The sequence below is a fragment of the Ochotona princeps genome, chromosome 8, assembly GCF_030435755.1.
Source record: "Ochotona princeps isolate mOchPri1 chromosome 8, mOchPri1.hap1, whole genome shotgun sequence".
Lineage (NCBI taxonomy): Eukaryota > Metazoa > Chordata > Mammalia > Lagomorpha > Ochotonidae > Ochotona > Ochotona princeps.
Window position 1 is genome coordinate 27,007,186 of NC_080839.1, and position 27,026 is coordinate 27,034,211.

Genomic DNA, 27,026 nt, shown 5'->3' on the forward strand with positions numbered 1-27,026 from the left:
TATATGTGTGAATCATTGGGGATCCTCTGAAAATCTGTATTCTGAGTTAGGTAGTCTGGGGTGGGCCTGAGTTTTCAGAAGATGTATGCACCGTTTTTGGAAAAGCAAAGCCATAGCAAACATCCTGAAAGGAACATGGCCTGGGAGCTTGGTAACCTGATTTAGTGACTGTCAAACAATAAGAGATCATTTGTAAGATTATTCACAGATAGAGAAATTGATGGTGTTGCTTCAGAATTATGACAGGGACACAGAGGAAGGCAAAAAAAAAAAAAATCAGAGGAGAGACAGAGATAGAAAAATCAGGCCCATGGATTGACTACTCTACTTACTTTGACAATATCCTTCTAAACTCTTCTTAGTTGACATCTTGAAATTTGCATGCTCTCTGTTAACCAGGGCTCTGAAGTCTGTGTCTCCTCAGCCTTGGATCATTCCAGAAGGCAGTGAGCAACTTCATCAGGAAGAAATTCACCACTGAGTATCTCTGAGCCCATGTGATGTATTGCACACAGAATTGGCATGTCACCTCCACCTCAGCATTTTAGGTTAAGAGGAGTGTCACTGGTGAGTGAGGGATGAGGTGCAACAGCAGAAAGAGTTCACCTTAAGCCAAAGGTGAGAATAGCAGGAGGCTGTAGGGCAGAACAGGAATTGGGAGTTTACTCACAGTGTGATGGATTCGTTATTCATCCCTTGAAATGCATTTCCTGGTATGGTGGTTATGTGTAAGTTATCGCAAATTTCCCTTGAGGAGAGAAATGAGAAATATTTACTCTCCAAATTTCAGCTGCAAATAGGAAACTGTTATGCATAAGCAATCAGCCTGGTACTTACAGAATGAAATTAAATTCCAACGAGAAGATCTTTGTAACATCTGGAAGCTTTCGGATGCCTGTGTTACAGATGCTCCTGTGATTTGGAGCAGGGTGGTAATGGGGGTAGAGAATGGGTAAGAGTGATTATCATTGAGGCAAAAAGACAAAAGGGACCAGAAACACCCTTTTCAAATGCTGCTTTCACCTTTAATTAAAAGCACATTGAGTTTTGACTTTATTAATAACATATTTACTTAATGAAGATTGTCAGAATTAAATCTGTTAATACTGGACTCCCATGTGGGTGGTGGGGGCCCAAGCATTTGGGCCATATTATTCTGCCTTTCTCAGGGCATTAGCAGGAAGCTGAGTTGGAAGTGGATCAACTGGGACTCAAACTGGCACCCATACCAGTATAGCAGGTGACAGCTTTACCTGTTACACCACATTAGTCCAGTGTCATCTTCAAGTGTGCTTCAAGTCTGCCTTTTCCTATTAAATAAATTATATTGCAACTTTGGTAGTTTCTTCTGTGTTCTTAATAGTTCTTGAAAGTATTACTGTTCTTTGGAGCAGGTTTTAAACTTAAATAATTCAGGAAGATTAATCTCATGTGAGAAATCCATTTTCCCGATTAGTTAAAACCTACATTTATTTAGCTACTCTAACAAGTAAGCTTTGGGAAGTCCTTATTTGTGTTTAGTTGAAATTGCTAAACATTCTTCAGGTACTGGAGCTACTCAACATTCCACTTTTATTTCTCGCACTTTTTTTTAACCCTCCAGAGAGGCAAAAGCTTTAAGTAACAGCTGAAATTGAAGAATATTTTATTAAAAAAACAGGACTCCTTTCGATGTGTCCAGGCTTCTGGATCTCCCCCACTGAGTTTTAAATTGCCCAGTCTTAGGACAACTTGATATAAACTACTTGGCACCCTGGTGACAAGAAAACAACTGCACATGTGCCTTGTCTGTGGCTGGGACTAGCAACGTGGGTTTCAACTGCAGTTTGGACTTGGATCAGGGGATTATCATGTTTTGGGGTGAAAATGCTGTTTAATACAGACTGTGACTCTTAAATAATGAAGTGACTCTTAAAAATGAAGCAGTCAAATTGGGTTCTGTGAGGTTTTTTTTTTTTTTCCCCAAGAGGCTGACACAGCTGGAGTGTTTATATAAGACCTGCCCGCTGCAGGGTCAAGAGAACCATAACACCTGCATATAGACCTGTCAGCATGGCCTAAGGGTGTCTGGCATTCCCACCAGCAGCTCCTGGAAAACACCCTGGAACCAGACGGACAATGGCACATCCAACAGACGGCCTTTCCCCTCTTCTGGTTTTCTTTTTGCAGGTGGGTAGGGGCATGGACTTTTCATCCTCTGGGGGAGTTGAAAGAATTCAGTTTGTCAGAAGAGACAGGATATTGGTGTTAGGGGACAACTTGGTATGTGAATGGGACAACTTGGTATGTGAAAAGAACCATGGTGAGAAATTTGTAGAGTGTACAAAACTTTAAGGATTATGTCATTGCTGGCAAGGTGGTGACTCTGTTGCGCTATAGTGCTAACCTGTGGGCTAAGAAACCGAAACCGGGGGTTTAGTTGATCTGGTACAGTGCCTATCCTGAGAGAGTACTTAAAAAGTTTTCACTTGATGAATGAAGGAACAAATAAGATAAAGGTGATCACTAACTGTCGACCAGTACTAGGGGATTGAGGGCTGAGTGAATATCTCTCCCACTTCCATCTTAGAGATTTTTAATCACCCTAGCTGAAGTGTTGTGATCCTTCCATTCCTTCTATCAACTCTGAACTTCGCTGTTGAGGGGTCACATTGTGGCACAGGGGGTTAAGCAATACTATGTTATAGTGCCAGTTCAAGTCCTGGGCTATTTTACTTCTCATCAAGCTCCCTGCTTTCACACCTAGGAAAGCAGCAGCAGATGGCCCAAGTACTAAGGCCCCTGCCATCCATGTAAGAAAATCCAGATGGAGTTCTGGGCTCCTGGCTTTGTCTTGGCCCAACCTGGGTCATATGGCCAGTTAGGGAGTGAACCAGGTGATGGAAGTGCATTTGTGTTCTCTATCTCATCCTACCTTTCAAGTGAAGTGATGAATCTTAAAATGACAAAAAAGAGAATCACCATCACAGGATGTGTTCTACTTAGGCATTTGAGACAAAGGCAGGGAGGCACTTAACACACAGGCAGAAGCACCCTGCATGGTGGCTGACAAGAAGTGCTGATTAAATGTAAATCAGAAGAATGAAAAGGACCCTGCAGATAATGTTAAGTGTACAAGCATGGCTTAAAAATCCTTTCCAGCCTTTGAATTGTTTTGCTTTTTCATGAAATGCTCATCTTTCCCTCCCCAATTACTAAAGAAAGGAAAAATTTCTCACAGGTATTTTAATCGGGGGAGATGTGTAAATGCTCCAGGCTCGATGTAAACCAGGTTTTTGGTGTTCTGGATCAGTCTGTAGAAAGGGAAGAGCAGACAGCAGCAGTTCAATAGATGTGAATTGTTCGGAGTGCATGAGGCTAGATGTTGCTGGCTGAAAATGAGGTCAACCAAACCAAGTAATTTTAAAATGCTTGGGAGGAGCTCTTGGGACTCTGGCAGTGTAAGTGGCATGGTGAGAGCCAGCTATCTCCAGGGGGCTCTGCTCTCAGCCTTCTGAAGAGATAGGAGTGACCATCACGGCTGGGAGTGTGTCTGCACATCCCTTCCACCTCCCCTCCAGACAGCACTAACAGTGCGGTCAAGCAGGTCTCACTGGATAGTCTGTAAAGTGAGGCGATAGGAGGTTCTGTAGTACTACCCCCTGTAGAAAAGCTAGTCCTCTTCTTTCACGGGACCAGCACCCATGCTGCTCATTTATTTGAATGGGCACATAGCTGATGGAACCACAAGTGCAGAGGTCATGGGATTAGAATTTTAGAATTTTATGCCCATTCCATCCAGCCTCCTAACTTCCTTAAGCTACTGTTCTCTTCCATAAAGCTGGAATCATAATATTCCCTAATGCCCTGTCTTTTAGGTTGATAGGTTTTGAGCAACAGAATATGCAGTGATAATACAGAGCAGGACACACAGAATATAAAAATGCAACCACAACACTACAGTGCTGTGACTGAGCTTCCTTTGTGTTCCCAGTAACTGTGACCCTTTAGGGAGTAGCCACAGTTGCTGAGTCCTGTTCAGTTCAGACACAGTAAAAGGTTGGAAAGTGCTTTTGGCTTAATCCAGGCAGCAACCATCAGAGAAAATGGAGCCAGCTTGGTTTTGCAGCCTGATCAAGCTATCTGTGCTCTGATTTTTCACAGGTTGATTTTTAAGGAGTAAATGCCTGTATGTAGAGTTCACAGTAAGGCTCCAACCATGTAAATGTCTATCGTTGTAATTGCTGAGATAAAAAAGCTGAAAGTTTTGTGTCCTGTCACATGGTTGAGAAGCAGGTCTCTCTGTGCTCCTGTTTTTCTGGTTCTAGGTCTAGCGCTTGTTCTACCACACCACAGTTACCTATCCTGGGTGCCTATTCATGCCTAAAAGAAGGAAATGACCATATGATTCTTTAGATTTGAATGACATTTTATTGTGCTTGCTTTTACAGCCACTGAATTAAACAGTCGGGGACCATGTGGGGCATGATGTCAATGTAAATTCACGGATTTTCAACTAGTGAAGATCTTCTGGTATCTGGTCTTAGACCACTTATTCATCCCATAAGCATTCCTTGACTATCCATATGTGACAAACTATATTCTAGGTGCTGGGCACACAGCTGTGAGCCACAACCATGGGAGTTACGGGGCACTCACCTCCTAATCTTAGGGCTTTAACTTTGAGAATTCATAAACTTCCCCTTAGGCTGCCTCATTACTCTTTCTGTTGATAGATGTTGCTTTGCATCACTGGTGGGTTCTCTTTATCACTAGCTGTCCTGGTGGGTCTCAATGTTAGCTGTGCTTCAGCATTACCTAGAGAGTCTATTAAAATATAGATGTTCAGTTCTGAGATAAAACTGTGACCTGCAATTGTATCAGCCACCCACACTGTCTGCTTCATAACCAAACCCAGACTACAACCTCTCCATTGAAACATGTGTTATTTTGTATTTCTCTGTACTTGGTTGGTGAGGTAGTCTAACCTTCCTGGCCACTGTAATCTCCTGGGACACATTTGTATTTTTCACTTTTCTCTATTCCTGCAGCACCTGGCTTTGGACTGGACTCATGGCAGCTACTCAGATACTTATCTTTTAATTATTTTCTTCAGGTACTTACTCATTGAACCATGTGTAGGGAGGCCTTGTGATGTAATGAAAAAAATGTATGACCTTTGAAGATAGACAGATCTGGGCTTATGCCCTAGCCCTTTCATTGTCTGAAGGGTCACACTGATCAAATTACTGCACCTTTCCAATCCTTTCCCTGAAGAAAGGGGATCATTTTCACATGCTGCAGCATAGTCTAAAAGCTCCAAACGTGTGATGTTAACATGCTTATCCCCTTACTTCCAAACCCCCTAAGCAAATAAAATTTTAGGGCATTTCTCTAGAAACTCCAGTTCAAAATACACAGACAGAGGAAAGAAGTTTAGCTCACATTACCTAATTTCTAATTCTGTTTCTGGTACTAACTTGATGTGGGACGTCAGGAAAGTCAGTTAATTTCTTTTGGGTACACATTCATGAACCGAAAACCAGGATTCACCCATCTTTTTTGTGAATTAGGATAAAATGATTGGTTGGAAAGCGTTTTTAAAGACTTAATTCTAAAACATCATTATACTAACAATAAAACATGACAAACCCAATATATACATGTTCCACACAGGGTTTTTACTTGGTAGGTATTTAAGAAGCACTGAGTGATTGAATTTGCCAAATAGTTCCCAATGAACCAATTCATGATTTCTAAACTGCTTTCTGAATTTTCCCACTACCCCAGGTATGCCATACCCTCCCTTCCATAAGCAAGAGCTATCTGGCAGGACTTCACAATGTCAGTTTTAATTTTCAACTTTGTGTTGTGATGTTTCAGAGTTTATACAGCTCCCAGGGAGAAGCAGTTGTCACCATGGCAACCTTCAGGCCACTGCAGTGAGAGAAATTAGTGCCTGCCCAGACCTAGTAATTGCTGTAGTCTTTTCCTCTTGAATTCTTGGCAGTAGATGCTTGAATACAAATACTGAGTGGGCTCCAGCCAGCGAGGGTAATAGTGTACAGCAATAAACTATCTGTTAGCTGATGCTTACATTTCAGACAAATTGAGGAGGTTGTCAAAGGCATTAGCTTCTATCTTTTCCAGGGAATCACTCTGAGAGATTTCACTAGGGAAGAGGAAAGAAAAAACAATAAAGAAAGGAACATGAAAGAAATGACCATGTCTACATGATAATGAGCTATGTGTGATCTAACACTGGGGGTCTCCAGTGGGTCCCTCTGAAAAGAATGGTGACATGCAAGTTGTGCTCATCTCATAAAGTTCCCTGTGGGAGGACTGGTGGGCATCTACAATTCAGATGCAGTTGAAATTGCAAGTTTCAGTAACTCTGTTTATGTGACAGGTTTTTCTTGGCTTATCTATGACTCAGAGTCATAGATCATTAGAAACGAATAGGCCCTTTGAGAACATCTGGTTAGACTCCCTTGTTTTATGGCCCTGAAAATCGAGACTCTGGTAAGAGAGGCAATAGTACTTATACAAAGGGTCATGAATAGGATTTGAATTTCTGGGGTCCCAGTTCCATCATTCTGGTAAGATGTCAACTCTGGTTGTATCATAATTTAACATTATGTTATGTTAATGTTATGTTTCCCCAAATGCTGTTCTACTGAAAGCTGTACATGGTGTTCACCACGGACTGTAATTACCTATTTCTTTGACTGTTTAATTCACTCTGTGAGCCAATGGAGGACAAGGACTGTGTTCTGTTCACTTCTGAATTCCTAGTGGTTTCATATTGCCTGGCACATGGTTAGTATATAAATGAAAGAGTAAATGAGTAAGTGGATTAATGAGTAAATTGCTAAGAAAAAAAAAAGAGACACAAAAGTCAAGGAACCGACTTTGTCATTTACCATCCCTAAGCCTGTTGGTAAAGCCGGTATTAGTCTAAAATTCCAAGCTAAGCCACTATTTGCTACCAATGGAGAAAAAAGTCTGAAATTCACAAATTGTACAATTGAGTGTTTCTAAGGTTAACATTCACTAAGGGCTTCAGACTTCATGAGAGCTTTAGCTCACAGAAAGGCAGAGCCTCAGGCACTTAATGTCTTTTCTGAACAACACAGTAATGGATTACTCCTGGGCTGATTCATCTTATTCCTACCTAATGGTTTGCTTATTTAACTGTGGCTGCTTTTCTCAGTAGGTGGTCGTAGTGCACTAAAAGTTATCAAAACTCCTCATTTAAACTTGAGAGCAGGAGAGTTTGAGTTTGGCTGAAATGAACTAACATTTCTGTTGTGAGTTTCTCTTAAGATGCTCTAATTCTTGAGAAATTATATTTTAATGTTCTCATGGCTTGTTAATATCTTAAAGAGTGGCAGAGATTCCCAGAGGAGTAGCATCCTTGCTAGGGATGCAGATCTGGTGCAGTCCAGTGGATTCTTAAGACCACAGATGCTCTCCAGTGGCCTTTGTGGTCCTTGAATGCAGACTCAGCATAAGGAGGACCCTGGGACATCTGGCTCGAGAGAACATTCTCCGTCCATGTGTGGGGTCTCTACCACTAGTAACTGAAATTCAGGAACAAATGACTGAAGTCACAAGTATCACATGTGAGATCACACTGCAATATCAGGCAACTTTATGCTTTTGGTAAATGCTTCACATCAGCACAGCTATAAATATCATGGTTTTGGCAGACATTTATTATAGTTTAGATACAAAGATTATCTCCTGATGCACAATAAACTTTCAACACATTTTCTTCTATGTGGGAGTTATCTGTTAGATAACACTAACAATGTGACACTAGGGAATGCTCTGGCAGGAGGAGAATTTTTACCATGGGAGCCTATCTTCTTTCCTACTTTAAAAGTGTATCATCACTTATCAAAATGCATTCAGCTCTTTGAAGCAAGGTTAATTATCTGGATTTTAATGACTCTTGAAAATCATACCTTTTCTTCAAAGGTCCCTAGATATTATTTGTATTATAAAGATAAAAATATTACAGTTTCCTAGGTCCAATTGCTCTTGTAGACAAATTATTCCCCTTTCAACTGTGTTTTCTCTCAGGAAAAAAATCATAATTTTAATTATGAATGTCTTTTGATATTCAGTATCTTACTTACATTTTTACGATCTCATTAAGTCCTCTGAAAGCTTGAGATGGAATTACTTTGACAGGAAGATAGGTGAGTGATCTAGAAAAGAAAAAAAGGAATTGGAGAATTTAAGATTTATGATTTGGTTCCTTTTAAGTTCATGAATAAAGTGTGTGCATGTGTGTGTGTGTGTGTGTGTGTGCGCGCGACTGCATAGTTTCCAACACCTGAATTTAGGTAGAGAATTCTCATACATCAATACAGAGATGTGCCATGAATCATTTTTGGTCTCAATCAAAATGTCTGATTTTGTGGTTAGAATGTTGAGCATGAGAATCAGACATACCCAGGATCAAATCCCCATGGTCATACTACTTGAACGTGTTATCTAAGCCCCCAGTTTCAATTTCTTTATCCATCAAATTGGAATCATAATTCCTACTTGATGGGATTAAATAGGAATAATCCTACTGTGCTTGGCACAAAATAGTAAATGGTTCTAGAGTGGACCGTTAGGGTTGGTTGGGAGGATGGACAAAAAAATATCTTGGGTAGCGTGGAGAAACTGATGGTGAGGACACAATTGGAAAACATGCAGATAGGAAAAGGGAATATTTGCCAAGAATATGTGCCACTCTTGAGCTATACTGTCTTCCTCAGGCAGCTCACTTTAATATTATCCCAACAAGGCCACTTTGCTGCTGTCATTAGCTCATATGGGAATCCCATGTCATTTAGAGCATTTTATTCAGGCAGTCATATTCATGGGAACATAGTTCATTGTTGAAATTGAGGTAAAAGGTATGTAGGATGTAAGAAGTGAGGAGAAAGTGACTCTGAGCAATAGCAAAACAAGTTCACAGTGATGTATGAATGCTAAAGGAAGCTGAGGTTAAGATAACTCAGGAGAAACCATCTTCAAGGCCCAGCTGAATGTTCACTGGTTATTGAGCTTCATGGTTTTGGTTCCTTGCAGAAAATGGAACAGACTTGGTCATTTCAGGTGGAGAGACATTAGGAATGGGAAAGCTGAAGTGGGAGATGCTATTTTGTTGCTTATGTACTTGCAGCAGAAATTGCCTGATCTCTGATCTTCCATCATCTGATTCATTGCCAAATGGCCACAGGAGCCAGATTTCATTCAAGCTAAAACCAGGACCCAGGAACTCCATCCTGGGTGGCAGAATCTTAAGTACTTAGTTCATCTTTTGCTGGTTCAAAAGTGGAGAGGTTGGGACTTGAACTGCCACTCTGGTAGGGGAAGGTGGCATCACAAGGGTTGGCTTAACCCGCCGTACCACAATGCCAGCTACTGAAAGACAGATTTCAATCAATTAGATCCTTGCTATCCCAGAAGGGATTTAGTAGAGGAGTAAGTGGCTGTGTGGATTATGTACACCCACCTATGATCTTATTCTATACGCTCAAAATGGTGTGCAGTGATTATTTGAGAGCAGAAGAAACGCGGTCACAAAGAGATTATGTAATTCCAAATGCTCTTTCCACTTTACAATATGGGACTGGGTGATTCCCAACCCATCTCTCTCATTGAACAAGGTAGAGGGACAGGTTGAGAGGAAGCAAGGCCTGGCATAAACACTCTTTGTTACTCTCTGGTAGAGCGGTTTACTGATACTTCCTTTCTAGGAGATGATGCGTAGGAACTTAAGAAACTTCATTTCTGTGAAATACTTCTGCTCAACAGTTTCTTCCTCTGATAAAAAGAAGTAATCCAGATGTGGTCCTCTGACTGTATTCCTGAGGACAGCCTGACAGGTGCATCACTCAGCCCCCAAGCTTATTTAACTGGAGATCTGAGAGGAGCAGGGATGGTAAGGGGGAGAAATCTTCCTGTGATGGCATGTTTGCTTCCTATATTTCTTGTGGAATCATGTCTGCTTGGCTTACTGATTAAAAACACAGTTTTATTGCTCTCTGCACTGCCAGGTCAGTAAATTTCCAGAAGAGAAAGCTGTATTCTACTGTACCCTATGCAGCATCAATAAAACTGACAGCCAAATTCTGATTCCAGAATTTTTATTACTGGGGATAATGCAGCAAACATATTTTGGAAAGTGTTTACATAAAAGCTTCCAAGGAACCCTTCAGTGGTGTTTATTCATGCAAATGGAGCTCCAAGCTGGGGCATCTCAGCAGGCCGCCTCCTCCTCCTCCAGCAAACCAAAAAATGGTGTAGCTCCCAGAGGAGCAGTTTGGTTCAAATTTGACCTGGGAGGTTTCCTGAGCTTCTGATTGCTGCAGGGATGAGGAGCAAAGGTAGGACAAAAGTAAGAACAGCTGTAGATCATGCATTGGTAGTCCCCAAGGACTGTGAAACAACCCTGGTGCAAGATGGAATTTTGCAGAGTTGATAATGCTGAAGGCCAGGAGAGACAACAGTGGTGAGAATGAAAATGCAGCCTCCACTTTAAAAGGGGGACTGAGCCATCAGCAAGTGATGCTATAAATGTGACTGCATCAAGAAAGAAACCTGGGGGCTAGAGACTGGGAAAAGAGATGGGATGAGGCAGGTGCATCATGCTTTTCATACAGGTGTGTTCCTGTGAAATGAAGAACATCTTTTTATGAATCCACATCCATTTTTTCTCACTGAATTGTATTTTTATCACAGAGATCTGCTATCTTCTTTACTGATTCATCCTCAATTGGCAAGTGTTTCCTAAAATTGTTATGTTTCTATCTCCCATGTATAAATTTGTGTAAGGTGGTGAAGTATTCTTTGTTGATGTCAGTTTGAAGGGACTCCTTTTGAAGACACTCCCTTCTCTGTGATTCCTTCCATGAAGGCAGAAACTTTAAACAATCTGAATAAATATCTTTAAAAAAAAAGCCCTACAATTTAAATCCTGTATATATTCCAGAGACATGGATACTTAATGGAACCTGTGCAAAAATTTTCTGCATAGCATGGTGGCATCAGGGGATTAAAGGCAGTCTAGATATGCATTGCTGGGTAATAAGCAGGTGAAATATGAACAGTACATGCTTAACTGCACAGGTGGATTCTGGGAAGCAAGAGTGGAGGTACAGAGGTAGTCTCAGAATCATGGGACTGAGAAAAGCAAGAAATTAATGTGGGATTCAAATACATGCACAGCAAACATGAGATATTCTGAAAGAAAACACGAACTTATTTTGTATTTTTTCTATGGTTATTTGGGGGAAGGGGTTAAATAGATAAATAAATAAAAACAGAGGGACTTTGAATTGATCAATGATTAAGTTAACCCTTAGTAACTGCGAGAGAAATAGAAAGGAAATGTTTTATTTTGATGTACTCCCAACTTTTTCATTCATTTGTTCTCTCTACCCTAAAGCCTTCATCAGATCTGTAGATTGCAGTTGAAACACAATCAATCTATACTTCTGAGGATTGGAATGAAGTCCCTCACGCTTGTGCTGGAATCTTGTTGATGGGTCATGGCTCTGGTAAAGCACTGTACATTGTCTAATGTGGACTCTATTTGGAGGGCAGGTTGTTTATTTATGCCTCAATTCCTTAGCCTGCTTGGTATTCCCAAAGTCTGTGTAGGAATGAGCCCCTCCTGTTTTCTGCTTCCCCTTCTTTTCCATCATCAGATCCTTATTCCTTTATCCCTGCCCTTTGGGAGACACTGTTGCCCTAGAATAGTTCGTAGTCGCCATCTAGTTGAGATCAAGGTAGTATCTTTCACTTCTGGGTCCTGACTTTCCAGCTGTGCCTCCTAGCACAAAGGGCCTCCCGGCACATTAGGGCCACCTAGTGCAGTTGGATTTGTTTGTGTAGTGGATTCTGTGGTTGGTTGCCACAGTCTCCCTTCAGGTCTGAGCAGTTCTCTCAGCTGCTGCTGGGGAGTTCTCCTACTGTCAGCCTAAGATTGCTCCCTCACTCACAATCATGTTTTCTATCCTGGGCAGTACTAATCCAGTGACTGGTCAATTCCCAGAATGAATGCATAGCCACCTGACTTGCAAGTAGGATCACTCAGAAGGAACACTCTGTCTTCAGAGTGTTTTTCCTATTAACTCTTAACCTGGGACCTGACTCCATGCTCTTCCCAGCCAGTCCCAGCTGCCAGACTTCCAGTGCACCTTGTGTCAAAGTCCAGCAGCAGGAAAAAATTATGCTTATGGATAAGCAAGGAACATTCAGATAAATGGCATTTATCTTGAAGTAGATAAAGACAGTGCAACCCAGATCCTCCCTGGTTTTTCTTAATGTTTCCTGAGTACTCAGGGATGTAGTTTATAATAACACCAGTGTATGACCTTGGACTGAGCTGTTTGTCCCATTCTTTGATTTGTTAAATACCACTGGAAGTAATATTAGCCGGAGAGCTTCAGTCAGTAGGGCTTTAGTGTACCCCTTCAAAAATAAAGCTGCTGATTTGGAAATCTTTGCTTCTGAAAACTTATCAATTGAGGGCCATTGCATTTTCAAAGGATTCTTTGTTCTACACTCACTGCTGGTTTCCTTTAAATAGCAAACTCTCTAGGTGAATGGAAAGACATTCTCTTTTTAATGACAGATACTGCATAAAGCAAATTATATTCTAGGTTGCTCACTTCTTTGTGGTTTCTCAGAGTTTGATGCAAGATGGTCTTCAAAGCAGGGCATACGTCTGAGGTCCCCTGGCTGAGCAGGGATGGAGGGAAAGACAGAGGAGCCAGGGAAAAAAGCCAGGGCTAACTTGGAGTCCCCAAAACCTAGGTCAGATCTTTGGTCACCTTGCCTGAGCTCTTCTCTTCTACTTAACAACTGGCAGAAATGAAGTATTTTTATTCACTCCCCTCTCATTGTTTAGGAAAGATGTCTGTATTTTATTTAAGAAAGCTACAGACATCCATCCATTTCCCACAGACAATTCTTTTATTGCTGGAGTTACACCCTGAATTTTAAAGCAGTACAAAATCACTGGGAAAGAATAAAGGAAGAAATCCGAGACAGCTCAAGCTTTTTGCCTAATGAAGTCATCGAAATGGCAGGAGGTTTATTTAATTCTTTAAATTCAAAAGAGTGTTAATGTTTTTGTATTTATTCCATACGATCTTGTTCTACATTGATGGGAGACTTAACAGATTTCTGTGTTCTGTTCAGAGCTCCTCAGTAATTATGATAAACGTGCTTTCATCTTGGAGTGAAATAAAAAATGGCTTTCTTCTTTTCAAGAGATTTTATCTCTGAGCCTTCCAAATCATAGGTCTATTTGTTAACTTTGTTATAGGGAATGTAGCATTGTAAATGTCTACATGTGTTGGCCTCTTCAGCATTCACCAAGAGGGAGCCAAGCCTTCCATGTTCACTGAAACACCAAGTCAGTATAAATGACTATCTAGTGTGTGAAGCTTTCACATCAAGTAAGTTTGGAACATGGCTTAAAAATACACCCAGGTGTTTTGGGTTATTGTTTGGCTTCTCCCTGAAGTACTCGCTGTGTGAGGCTGAGTTCTGAATGAAAGGCCTGCTTACAAGTTGTTTGGTCCAATTCCTTAGCTTTACAAAGATAGAATTTCAAGTTAGGAAAGGTGAAATGACTTCCCTAAAACCACGTAGCCAATTCAAGGGTAGACCTGGACTAGGGAACAGCGAGTCGCCTCCTTTTTAGCCCTATACCAGTGCCCTGCACCCATCAGCACATGGCAGTGCTTTTCAGTTGGGAGTTTGTGGACACACCTTGTGTGATCCTTGGCTTGTCCTGGGAAAACTTAGTCTCAGCTTCTGAACTCAGCCAGGAGCTTCTGGGTGGCAAGTGCTCTGTGTCAAGGTACAGCTCTGGTTCCTAGTCCACCATGAGGTACTGGAGCCTGCTGGAGCAGCTAAGATCCCCTAATCTGTTTTCCCACACTGTATCCAGGATTTCCCCTGTCCAGTCTAGATTATCCTCTCTATCACTATGTCACTCTCATCACTTTTATCCCAAACACCTTCTCTTCCCTTCAAATAAGCAGTACATTAGAGCTGACCTGTCCAGTATGGCAGCCACCACCCATATATGGCCTTTGAGGGATTATAATATGACCAGGCTGAATTTATAGGTGCTAAAAGTATAAGCCACATATTGGAATAGAAAGATTTAGTAAGAAAAAAGAATGTAAAATCTTGCATTCGTGATTTTTTAAATTCCATGTTGAAATGATCATATATGGCATATCTTGGATTGCATAAAATATTTTGTTAAAGGTGATTTCACCTTGTAAACAAATTTTTTAAAATGTGGCTACTGGGGCCCAGCACAATAGTGTAGTGGTTAAAAGTCCTCACCTTGCACGTGCCAGGATCCCATGTGGGTGCCAGTTCTAATCCCAGCAGCCCCGCTTCCCATCCAGCTCCCTGCCTGTGGTCTGGGAAAGCAGTTGAGGATGCCCCAAAGCCTTGGGATCCTGTACCCATGTGGGAGACCTGGAAGAAGCTCCTGGCTCCTGGCTTCGGATTGGCTCAGCTCCAGCCATTGCGGCCGCTTAGGGAGTGAATCATTGGGTGGATGGTCTTCCTCTCTGTCTCTCTTCCTCTCTGTATATCCGCCTTTCCAATAAAAGTAAACCTTTAAAAAAATATGGCTACTGGAAAATTATAAATCACTCATGTGATTCACACTGCATGTTTCCTAAATAGTACCTCCTTAGACAAATCAAACCATTTGTGTGTCCTAAACTCCTTACCGTCATAGGTATTGTTTCCACCATTTGGTACATTCCCTACCCTTATGTTCTGGCCAGATTCCAGTCTGGGTTACCTGTCCATCTTCATGGACTATGTCTCTATCACCCACTCCATGCACTTTCTCTGTGGAAACAGTCAACTGTGGTAATTAATGGTGCAGTTTCTGGAGCTAGACTGCCTAGGTTCCAATCAGAGCTTTGTTATGAAGTCGGGAAAATGTGTGCAACCTATAAAAGCTTTAGCTTTCAGAGGTTAAGAAAAGGTGTTTAAACCACTAATTCAGCATCCAAGCTAAGAACTCAGTAAGTACTTTTAATTTCTAGCTGCTTACTGTGAGATTTAAGCCACTTAGACCAGACCTAATGACTACTCTGCTTCCTTTGTAGGGGTAGGAGTGAATGAGTTCGTTTGTTTAGGAACAGACTCTGCGATTTGGCATGGGTATTGGTGAGTCTGTATAATGACTGGGAGTTGTCTCTGACTCTTGTCTCTCCACTGACTGACTGTACGTAGGCTGGCTGAGAGGGAGGCTCAACACTCCCCACATGGCACCTTTCTTTAGGGCTCATATACTTGTATCTCTCTCTTTTTTTTTTTAAAAGATTATTTATTTTTATTACAAAGTCAGATATACAGAGAGGAGAGACAGAGAGGAAGATCTTCCGTCCGATGATTTACTCCCCAAGTGAGCACAGTGGCCGGTTCTGTGCCGATCCAAAGCCAGGAACCAGGAACCTCTTCCGGGTCTCCCATACGGGTGCAGGGTTCCAGTGCATTGGGCCGTCCTCAACTGCTTTCCCAGGCCACAAGCAGGGAGCTGGATGGGAAGTGGAGCTGCCGGGATTAGAACTGGTACCCATATGGGATCCCAGGCACGTTCAAGGCGAGGACTTTAGGTGCTAGGCCACACCACCAGGCCTAGATACTTGTATCTCTTACAGACCTTGCCCAGTAATCTTTGAAAGAAGTGGTAAGGTTCAACTTTGTACCAAATATTTCAGTTCTGAGGAGCCACTCTGCAGAGTTTATATTTAAAAAGTTCATTCAGCTGGAACTTTCCCATTGGAAAGTGCAATTTGAATGACTCTCCTCCATGAGCCAGTTCAGAGAACCCAAGATGCTGTGAGGAGTTTATGAATGATCACGTAACCAAGATGTTGATTCCCCCAGATAATGGATTTTCCAAGTCATCTGTGCAACAACTAAATTAAAAATATAAAGCCTCAGAGGAAAATTGTAAGCACATCTAAGCCTGGACTCAAAACCCATTTAAAGTTTTAAAGACACACAGCAAAATCACCCAGTCTCTACTGCCCAACCTAGAATTCTACCAATAATGTAACATGACAAGAGTGACTCTGGTAAATAAAGCTACATGTTGAATCTTCCCCAGGGAATGTCTATGTCATCTGTAATGATTTCTCAAAAATATTTTTCAGAAGCTGAGAATATTATGTTGTCAGGGCAGTGACACTGCAGATATGTTCCTGGTAGCTTGTTCATTATAAGCTCCTCTTGCTTTTTCCTTTCTTTCTTTTCTGAGTGAGCCTTGTAAAAGCCTGTTACAACAGATATACCTCATACTTTTAATTAACCTGGAAGGGTGGATTTGAAGTGCCTGGGATAACTGGCACATGCACCTTCCCTTTTCACTAATTCACTTGCTCTGGTAGGTGCCAATTTGTGTAGCTGCTTGGCTCAAAAAAGCCCCCCTTTCTGGAAGCATATCATTGTTTGCATCACAGTGGAAGAATGCCATTGATATAAACCAGGTTGATTCTGCACTCTGGATGCCTGGAAACATCAGGTGCTCTTGCTGGGCAGGCAGGTCTCCAACCAATGTCTAATCAGGTGCTAGGAGATATGTTTTAGAGGCAGTTCAGTTTGGGCTGAAAAGGCCAGACTGTTGGACTCCAGGCAATAATGAGCTATGCTATTTATTTTGGGATTCAAACTTACTTACCTCCCAGACTGAGGAGACCTGGTGGGTCATTTTCTCTAACACCTCCTAGGAATAAAACTCTGCTATCAGGCTTGCCCCTAGCATAGTAGATATTTGCAGTTCCACCTTAGCAAGGACGGTGGCTCCTCCTGGCCCCTCTGCTTCATCAGAATGTGACAATCATGCTCTGTCGTTACACGAAACTTGTATTCCTGAGTATGTTTGTCTGATTTATCTTTGCCACACTGAACCCTTTTTGGAGTAGGAATTGCCACATCCCTTTCCTTAGATGGCACAGAGGTTTCTTCATAAACTCAAACATACAAACTAGGGGTGGGGACCTGTGAGTGCAGAGACCCTGCCACTGCTGTTCCGGGGACCCGGGAGTCCAGGAGCAACCTGGTAGGGCCTGAGACAGGGGCACAGGTAATGGCAGAAGGAGGAACACCTTTAGTTGGAGGTTGAATTTTATTTATAAATAGGATTCTCCTGAAGTTGGCTCTGGTGGCCTCAGAGAGCTGTTGCTCTGGCCACACAGAGAGCAGCTTTGTGTGGTTTGCCGCCACAGGGGCAGAAGCCAGCAGTAAATGAGGACCCCATAGAGAAGCACCTAGAAGCTGCTTACCAAATCCAAAAGGCCTCTTGTTTGGTGGGTGAGAAAAATTTTAATTCCTGAGAAAAAAGAAGCTGATGAGGAAATTTGCTTAAATCTGTGTTAATGGGATTTTTCGTGAACCCGGGGGGGAATGCTGGAACAGAGCACATGTGCTGTCATGGAGCTGGCCCTCTGTGGTCTGGAAGTGAGCAGCAGGGCCTCACTCTATCACAGTGACTGCTGGCCTGAAAACCTCTTGTGTTGTGTGCAGTAATGCCCAATCCCACATCAGAGTGATGCTTTAAGTCCCAGCTCTTAAACTTCTGATCTAGTTTCCTGCTAATGCACCTGGGAGGGCAGCAGATCATGATCCAACTACTTGGGTCCTTGTCACTCAGTGGGAGACCCAGATGAGGTTGCTGGCTCCTGGCTTCAGCCTGGCCCAGCCCTGGCTATTTTGGGCATTTTGGGCAGCAGGGGGTGGGAGGCAGGGTAGGGTGTGATGGAAGACCTTTATCATTCTTCGTTACAAATAGACATCTTATTAAAAAGAGTAAAACCTCATTGTGAGATCAGGAAACACATATGGCCATGGTACTGCCTTTAGCCACTCCAGGAGAAAACCCTTTGGAAAGAGACCTTTGGCTTCTCATTTCTAGACATGAAAAGGACTCAGGGAGTCCTTTGGGAAGCAGGGAGATAAGAATGAAGGAACCTAACTAGAGCCGTGAGTTAATCTGATTCTGTCTTTTTTTTTTCTTAAAGATTTTTAAAAATTTTCATTAGAAAGATTTATAAAGAGAAGGAGAGACAGAGAGAAAGATATTCTGTCTGCTGATTCACTCCCCAAGTGGCTGCAATGGCTGCAGCAAAGCTGGGAGCCAGGAGCTTCTTCCTGGTCTCCCATGTGGGTGTAGGTTCCCAAGGCTTTGGACCATCCTCTACTGCTTTCTGAGGCTACAAGCAGGGAGCTGGGTGGGAAGTGGAGCAGCTGAGACACAAACTAGCAACCATATGGATCCTGGCACATGCAAGGCAAGGACTTTAGCCACTAGGCTACCGTGCCAGGCCTGATTCTACTGCTTTTGAAGTAAAGGATAAGGAAGGAGAAATCAATGAAGTTTTTTTAGTTCTACATGGGAGGACTGGGTCTAAGGCCAATGTGGTCTTGAAGAGAACTTCTATGGTTCTACACTTCCACTGAAGGTTTTGGGAACTCTGTGTTTCAGTGTCTAGCCCAGGGTCAGCATTCATTTTCCCCCAGAGTAATCTTTAAACTGAGAAAATCTGGTGCTTCCAAAACTTCTGGCAAGGAGTTTTTTTTATCAGTGCAACTGGGCTTAAAGCTTGCCTCACACATGTGGAAGAGCTGATGCTGAACTGAAGTTTGTGCATCAAGAAATGCATATTGTAATTCCCCCTCATGTGCCCTTTTCGATAATTTAATCAAATAGTCCTAGTGATCTTGTATCTTCCCTTGCAAAAACCAAAACCAAACCAAACCAAAACAACACAAAACAAAAATTCCCCTCAAGAGAATTCCCTGAGAGAGGCTTGAAGATGGAAGAATTCGTTCAGCCTGTACTCCTTCCTCAAGCCTTCCTAGCAAAGACTCACGAGTCCACTTGTATGCTACTTCTCCCTGGACTCTTCTTTCCTTTCAGGCTTCCTAACCCTTTGCTTGAAACCTTTCCCTGAAGTCTCAGTCTGTAGACATTCATTCATTCTCTGAATTCCTCAGAGCCTCATTGCCTGACTCTGCCAACATCAGTCTTTGGGGTATATTCCTGTGTAGTTTGTGGGCTTCTCAAAGACACCATGGCCTTCACCTGAACCTTTTCCCCACTCCCCCTAGCCAGGCACTGAATGCTACTGTTCAAACTCTGATTTCCCATGGAAGTAAAAAGGGAAGGCATTCAGGACAGATGACAGGAGATGAACATCTTCCTGTAACACTGGACTGATGCTCACACACATTTCTTGCTTCCAGAGTCTCTGGATTATGTCTTTACAATAAAGCCTGAGGCTTTATTGTTCAGTAGGCACAATATGCAAAAATAAACTGCCATATTATTATTAGCATTTTCTTACTAACAGATTTTTCAGAAGCTGTTTCCATATCAAGCAGAACAACCTTTCTGTTGTCATAGAGACAAAGATCTTTATATAATCATGAGCAAGGTGAGAGTTCCCCCCCTCTTCTTTCTTCCACTTGCCTGGAATTAGTAAGAAAAGGAAAGAATTTCTTAAAATTATTTTTTCTTATGCATTTCTCCTCCAATTTAAACAAGTGAAAATACGGGAACTATTTGTGTTACATTTCAGATTTTTAAATATCTATGTTTTTAATAAAATAAGAAAGAGGAGGACAGAACCATTTGAATGATGCCATTTTCAAAATTTGCAAGCAGTGGGCTTCTTAATGATAAGCAGTTATAATCCATAAAGTCCTCCCCACCTTCCTTTAAAATCAGCTAGTAACTTTAAAAAGAGATCTTAAAAAGCAGGCATACCAAGGTTTGAAATGGCTAAGGAATTAACTAACAGCTGTTAGGTGTCTGCTGGTTCATGTGCGTAAATACAAGACCACAGTCCTCGTCTCCTGGGAGCCTTATCTTGTAATTTCAGCTCACTTTTTCCCTATGTATTCCTGATAACTTGCTCTGCATAACATTTTTCTATCTTGTAATTATTGTTTACTATTCATTCATGGAACATGAACTCATCCACTCTTCTTGTCCTTGGTTCCTTTATTGCATTTAGTGCCTTACCCATCCATCTTCTTTTCTCAGGACTCATTTATATATTCATGCTTGTGTCCCTACTCTTTCTGTCCCTTTTCTCTGTGGTTTTAGAGTGATGCTTTTTGTCCTACCCTCAAGGAGATGTTACTCCAATAATGTTATTCACCCCACATTCCTTATATTTTCAGTCTGTTGCCTCTTTCCACAGTCCTGCGTATTATATATCTGTCCTTGAGTTTCAGGCTTCAGGTTTGTACCCCTTTTGTAATAAGTTTATATCCTTTTTGCAAAACAGGTGTGTGCTTGCGTGAGGTGGGTGGGAAAGGGAGCTGTAATAAGCAGGGAAATGTGAACTATAGGAGCACTTCTTGCTGTTCATGATTACACCTCTGTAGTGTGAGTAGTGTCTTGGTTGTGACTTCAGCAGCATGTGTCAGACTTGCCTATGGAATCTTGTTCCCGAGTAAACCACTTGACCCACCTCTGAAGTCTGAGTAAGTAGGTGGGATTGGGCCTGAGAATGTGTTTGTTTCCCAGGGGATGCCCTGCTGCTGGTTCAAGGTCACACTTGAGAAACACAGCCTTAAAATGCCAACACTCTCATTGCAATCTCTCTTGTCACATGGGTGCTGGCATTCCCCTTTAATTTGGCCTACACAGGCTCCATCTTCGTAGGCTTCTTCCCTGAAGGACAAGGTCATCTCTCCATCATCTAGTCTTCAGGACTTTATGAGGCTCATCTCCCGTGGCTCAGGAGTCTTGGAGGTGGTGGGTGCAAAGATGAGGCCTTTGTGTCACATCTTAGATTTTAAATACTTGCATTTTTAATGCCATTTGGAAGAGGAAGTAAAATGGAACCATTTTGAGTGGGATCACTTTTAAAATTTGCAAAGAGTGGGTTTGTTTGTGATTAGCATTTATAGTCCCTGCACCTTCTCCCTCATCTCGTTTAAAACCAAATGTTGGATAAAGTAACAACTACTAAGGGGAGGCAGTGAAAGACCCCCTGGAATACCCCATGTATGGGAGAGGTTTCAGAGCCTGGAGAACCAGGCTCGTCAGCTTCAGTGCTAACAGATTTCTTTAAAGCTTGCTATAGGGGAATCAAGAGAAAGCATTTTGTTTGGCCTTTTTACTTTAGCCTTCTTCAGAGGGAAATTCTCTTCCCAAGATAAGAAAATATGAAAAGATAAAGCCCTGTGTTTGCTATTCCTTAACTGTGGGACCTTGAACAAGTTATCCCATCTCTCTGAGATTAGTTCCTTCTAATCTGGATGATAAGTGCTGGGCCAGTAAGAAAGCCTGTTGAGGCACCATCATTCACAAGAGCCACGTAGAAGGCTCTGCAGGGAGGGACAAGTGCTGGGGCTGGGAAGTCAGCTTCCACGGATTTGCTGATTGATTGAAACAGTTTCTATCAGCATGGCTATCGCCTTCAGGGAATGGAGCTGACAAGGTAATTAATAGGAGTTAATTAATACAAACCCTTCAACCCTTAAACTGTATCTCTCAATCGCAAATATTCCCGGAGGCCATTAACTCATCAACAGGAACAGTTCTGCTGGAAAGGCCAGTTCCCTCTGTGACGCATGTCCCTGATGGGCTGCTGGCACCCAGAGAAGATTGGGCAGTGGGGCATCATTTCCTTTCCCAGCATTGAGTGCCATCATCTCTAATAATTGGGATGTAGAGAAGACCAAACAACTAGCCTGGTGCCTTTTGGTAACTTCTATGGTGTTATGATCCTCCCAACCCTTTCTCTTTTCACAGCTTTATTGAAATGTAGATTGTATAATCAAATCAACCCAAGTGTAAGAGGAGTCTTCAAAAAGTTCATGGGAAAAGACTACACTATTTAAAAAATCGCATGGATTTCAAAATATTTTGCACCAAAATAAACTTATATTTTTAAATTCAATTTTCCACAGACTGCTTGGAACAGCTTCATACTACAGCACTCACTCTGGTTTTCAAAAAGTTCATGTGCAACCATCAACACAATCTGGCCAAAGCCAAACCTGTAAGTAATCACCACTTCCTCTTCCTCTCCCCTCCCCACAAGCCCTGCACCTTTGGCAACTATTTCCCTATTCTCAGTCTGTCTGGTCATTTCCTATAAATGGGAGAATCTAGTATGTACAACCTATTTCCAAAGGAAGGAGGCACCCCTTTGACACAACAGTCTAAAGGCCCTTCTCTCTGCTGGGCAACTTCAGACAACAACATATTCTACCTGCTTGTTGGCACAGCAGCAGCACACAGGCCTTCCATTGATCAGACAGCCAGATTGAACAGCAGGTATTATGTATGTATGTTTGCAAAGATGGAGAAAGGGCTTCTGTGCTCTTTCGGATGCAGATGGCACAACCCCGTTGATATATTGGCTCACCTGAGTCACAGGGCCTAAGCACTCCATTTACAGCTGGCTAAGGTTGCCAAAGGCCACAGCCATCTAAGCCGACCTGGCCTGGCCAGGACTCATGAATTTCACAAAACCTAACAGGAAGAGGATGTCATCCACACAGGAGCATCATGTCCAGAGTCCTTGCAGCACAGTGGCAATGGCAAAGCCACTGCTTTCCCTGGGGTTCCCGAGTAGTGCCACTGTCGATGCTGAGGCCCCATTAAGGGGGACAGACGGGCCTGAGGTTGCTAGGGGTACGGGATGATGAAGATGAGGTTCTAGCATCCTCAAAGACGAGCAAGGTGGGTAGGACGGAAAAGTACTGCAAAGCTTCCAGGAAAAGAGCAGGGAGGGAAGGTGGCTTGGGGGATGTGAGGGTCCCACGTGGAGGCGGCCGGGATGAGAGCTCCTCGTACTCACAGTCGAGTGAGACCAGTCCGTGGCCCAGGGCAGCTCAGGGCGCCGTTGGTCGCGCAGGTGCAGGGCTCTGGGCAGCGCGCCCTATGCAGGGCTCCCGGTAGAGGCGGTAGTTGAAGCAGCAGCAGCAACCCCAGCAGCCGCCAGAGCGCCAGGAACCGCGGCCCCATGACCAGCGAGCCTGAGAGGGATGGTCCTGGATGGTCACTGAAGTGCGGCCCGAACTCTCTGCCCGCCCCTTGGCCCGCCCCTGCCCTCCTCTTTTACCGCGTCCCCGGCGGAGCCTCTCCGCTCTCTCAGCCTCAACGGGAGTCCTTGCTCCTCCACTATCATGCAGTTTCCCCCAGCTGCAAGAAATTTCCTCCCAGCTTCTCCCCCTCCCCTTCATTTTTCTGCAATTCTCTTGGCAGTAACTACTTCCTTCGTATAGTGCAGCTATTTGGGTCTGTCCTGTATCTCTCATGTTGATTGTGAGGTCACTAAGAGCAAAATCCAATTCAGATTTATTTTTCACATTCCTGCTGGCTTCTGTAGGGAAGGTCCTCAATGAAGATTCATTGGATTAACCTGCTGTACTGCATACAGCAACTGCGCCAGTAGAATCACCAATATAGTCTACACTTGCAACAGGTGCTCTGCTTTGCATCATGTCTAAGCTTAGCATTAATCTGGCAGGGCATTTATAGGAAGAGAAATGATGTCCTGAGGGTTACATGACTTCCCTGGAGTCATAGAACTTGAAGTAGTCAGGGTCACATTTGAACAGGTCCTATCGTTTTCTCCATCTCCAATGCAAAACAAAGCAAACAAAACTCGCTGCTGTATGAGGTATATACCAAGGGTTTGGAAAGGAGAAAAGATTGTTCAGGAACTGTGGGAGATGCACAATTTCTCCTATTCTAGTTTATTATTAAAATGGTGTTGTTTGACCCTGGACTGTGGAAATCCTAGCAGTCTTGCTGGAAGAGGGGAACTTTGAGAGCTAGGAGTATATATAAAGCTTTAAAGACAGGAGGTTAAAGAACAGATTTCTTTGTTGCTGGTGCTACCTCTCAAAGGCAGTCTCCCTCAACCAGTCTGAGTCCCAAGAAAATAGGTTATACTTTTTAAAAAATTTATTTATTTATTTATTTATTTATTTATTTTTAAATTATATTGTTGACAATCTTTACATAGTTAATTACGGTAAAAAGGTTCATGGGCTATAGGGAGGTGGGTAAGACTATTATGTCCGTATTGTTTCCTTCATGTATCTGAGGTAAAGGGAGATATTGAGGGCGAAGCCCCACCCAGTTTCCCACCCACCCCAGGTCCCGGATGTGGGGCATGCTCTGAGATACTTGCTCAAGTGGTTTTGATAGTTCACCAGTTATGAATCACTGCCAGTCTCGCCACTCCAAGCACGATGAGGTCATTGAAGAATCCACTGATTGACACAGTCCCTCATAGAGTCTCCATTTGCCCAGTATTTCGCTGCCAACATACAGCTGAGGTGGTTGATTGACTTGTTCTTTCTTCTGTCTTTTCTTGGCTAGAGTTCTGAGTCCGGCATTTCGATTGGGGAGATCCCCAAAGAAACTTTGAGGTATTCCCAGACTAGATTCTTGTATGTTCTAGCAAGCACAGGGCCCGGCACAGTCCATCGCCACAATCAGCTGGTGGTTGCAATTGCTGGGTTGGTTCTATTTTCAGCCCCAACTTCCACTGGAACCAATGGGTGTTGCAGTCCAGTCTGGTTCTGCCCAGCACATACTCGGCCCTCACATAAACCAGTGTGAGCTGCAGCCTAGTCAGAGTGACCTGCAATAACCCCCACCAGGCCCGCCCCCTACCCTGGTTTGCCAGTATGTGTAGCAGACTAGTCCAGTTTGTCCCACATCCCATTTGGCTGTTGTACTTGTCAGTGGGTATTAAAGGTTAGTTCCTTCTAACCAGCTCAACTATCCAGCCCTCACGGATGTTGTTGAGTGCCTCTCTGTCTAGCCACCCCAGCCCCCATCCTAGTTTTCATGCCCTCCCGCGGGAGTGGTAACCCAAGAGGGAGGAACCCACTATTTCCCTTCTAGGTCTCTCTCAGTCCCGGTTTATGCACTCTTTGAGTGTTCTGGCATTTGACGTGACAGAATTAGCTTCCAGTGCCAGCTTCTGCCAGCTGATGCTGTGGCTAAGCCCAAACAACCCTCACCCACTGTAATTTATGCTTGCACCAGTAGGAATAATCAGCCCAGCCTGGCTTTTCCCTGATCTAGTCCACATGTGGTACGCAGGTGTTATAGCCCTGCTTAGTCTGGTCTGTCCCCATCCCAGCCCACGCTCTCCAGTGGGAGTAGCTGTCCAGCAAGGGGACCCTCCCTTATTCCCCCTGCTGGCTCTGCCTCTCCCTTCCTGGTTCTCACACGTGCTGGGTGGGTGCTGCAGTCACATCCAGTACGGGCAACCTTACCCTGGCATTCCATAATGTGTACTGGTTTTTGTCGCGACCAAACCTGGCTCGACCCACACTCTATTCTAGTGTTTGGATTTGCCAGTGGATGATGTGAACTGATTCAGCCTGGTCTGCCCCCGAGCCATGCCAAATGTATGCCAGTGGGAAACTTTCCATGGCCTATTCTGGGCTGTTTCCTATCATGCTTCTTGTGCTTACCTGCAGGGATTGTATCCTGCCAGAGGAGTTATACTTTTTTTTTAAAGTGGTGTTTTAAAATATTTATTTTTATTGGAAAGGCAGATTTACAGATAAAAGGAGAGACAGAGAGAAAGATCTTCCATCTGCTGGTTCACCTCCCAAGTCGTTAAAGCAGCCAGTGCTGAGCTCATCCGAAGCCAGGAGCCAGAAGCTTCTTCTTGACTTCCCATGTGGGTGTAGGGTCTCAAGGCTTTGGACCATCCTTGACTGCCTTTCAGGCCACAAGCAGGGAGCTGGAAGACAAGTGGAGCATCCGGGACACGAACCGGTACCCATATGAAAATCCTGGCACATGCAAGGCTAGGACTTTAACCACTAGGCTATCACACTGGGCCCAGTAGGTTATAATTTTTAAAAAATTGTTTGACTTTGCCTATATTTTGTTAAATGGCACAAGAACAATACTTCTATATAAAATATATTCCCCCCCCCTAAATTTCTTCTTTCCAGCTGTTTGTTTGAAGACTCCTTATACTTTCATACTTTGTAATGATTTTCTCTTCTTTTTTCCATTATTCCATTAGGTTAACTCCTAATTGTATACCAAGACCCATTCCAATGTCACTTCCACCATTATCCTCTTCTGAGTCAACATGGGAGAGTAGCTGTGGCCATAGGTCTTGATGCTATAGCTGTAATGTGTATGATTTACTTTTCCTTTCTCTTCTTAGTATTGCCAGGCTATGTCATGGCTTCTAGCTCCTAGTGGGCCCTCCATGTTTCTCTATTTAATAACAGAATGAATAGATGAGACATGGGCTAAATCTGTAGCAGATGTTCAGTAATATCTGAAGCTAGTTTAATCGGTTTATTTGGCTTACTCTGACACTGGATCTGCCTAAATAATTATCAGGTAATTACCTAACTACTTTTGATATTATGCTTGGGTGGGAAAGTTGGGGTAGCACAGGCCTTTGTTTTCTCCTCCCTCCCTTTCTTCCTTGCTCATTTCTTCCTTCCTCCTTCCTTCCTTTGAAAGGCAGAGTTACAGAGAAGCAAAGGTCTTCTATCTGTGGTTCACTTCCCAAATGCCCACAAAGACCTGAGTTGGGTCTTTCTAAAGGCAGGAGCCAGGAACCTCTTCCAAGTTCCCTATGTGGATGCAGTACTCAAGGCCTTCGAATATCTTCTGTTGCTTTTCCAGGCATCTTAGCATAGAGCAAGACTGAAAGTGAAGCAGTTGGGGCTCCAACCAGGTGCTGTAGGCATCGGCTTTACCTGATACACCATAGCACCAACCCCAGCATTGTGTTTTTCTAATATTTCTACTCTTTATTATGAATTGTAAGAGAAAAAAAACAAGCAATTCACAGTAACTGAAGGGCATTTATGTCAAGTTTTATGTTTTATGTAGCATTTTCTTTTGATTCGATAGCATATGTATTATATGAAAGGAATGATTGCCTGCACTGATCTGTGGATCTTTTAGAACTTTGAATATCCAGGAAGAATGATTTAATTCTCTACTCAGTAGGGAAAGA

General features: G+C 43.0%; 1 protein-coding gene across 5 annotated transcripts in view; it reads right to left on the reverse strand.

The window, feature by feature from the left end:
• Positions 1-23,044, reverse strand: part of LHCGR (luteinizing hormone/choriogonadotropin receptor) — a 47,711-nt gene extending 24,667 nt beyond the window's left edge. For 2 of the 5 annotated variants that reach the window (XM_058667763.1, XM_004590655.2), the window contains exons 1-6: positions 22,863-23,044; positions 8,124-8,195; positions 6,077-6,151; positions 3,219-3,293; positions 838-912; positions 671-748 (exon numbers count right to left, since the gene is read on the reverse strand). In XM_058667763.1, the coding sequence (XP_058523746.1) occupies positions 671-748; positions 838-912; positions 3,219-3,293; positions 6,077-6,151; positions 8,124-8,195; positions 22,863-23,029 (542 nt within the window). In that variant the 5' untranslated portion in view covers positions 23,030-23,044. The remainder of the gene's footprint in view (positions 1-670; positions 749-837; positions 913-3,218; positions 3,294-6,076; positions 6,152-8,123; positions 8,196-22,862) is intronic. The other 3 variants (XM_058667764.1, XM_058667762.1, XM_058667765.1) reach the window with 3 other exon arrangements.
• Positions 23,045-27,026: the final 3,982 nt, after the last annotated feature.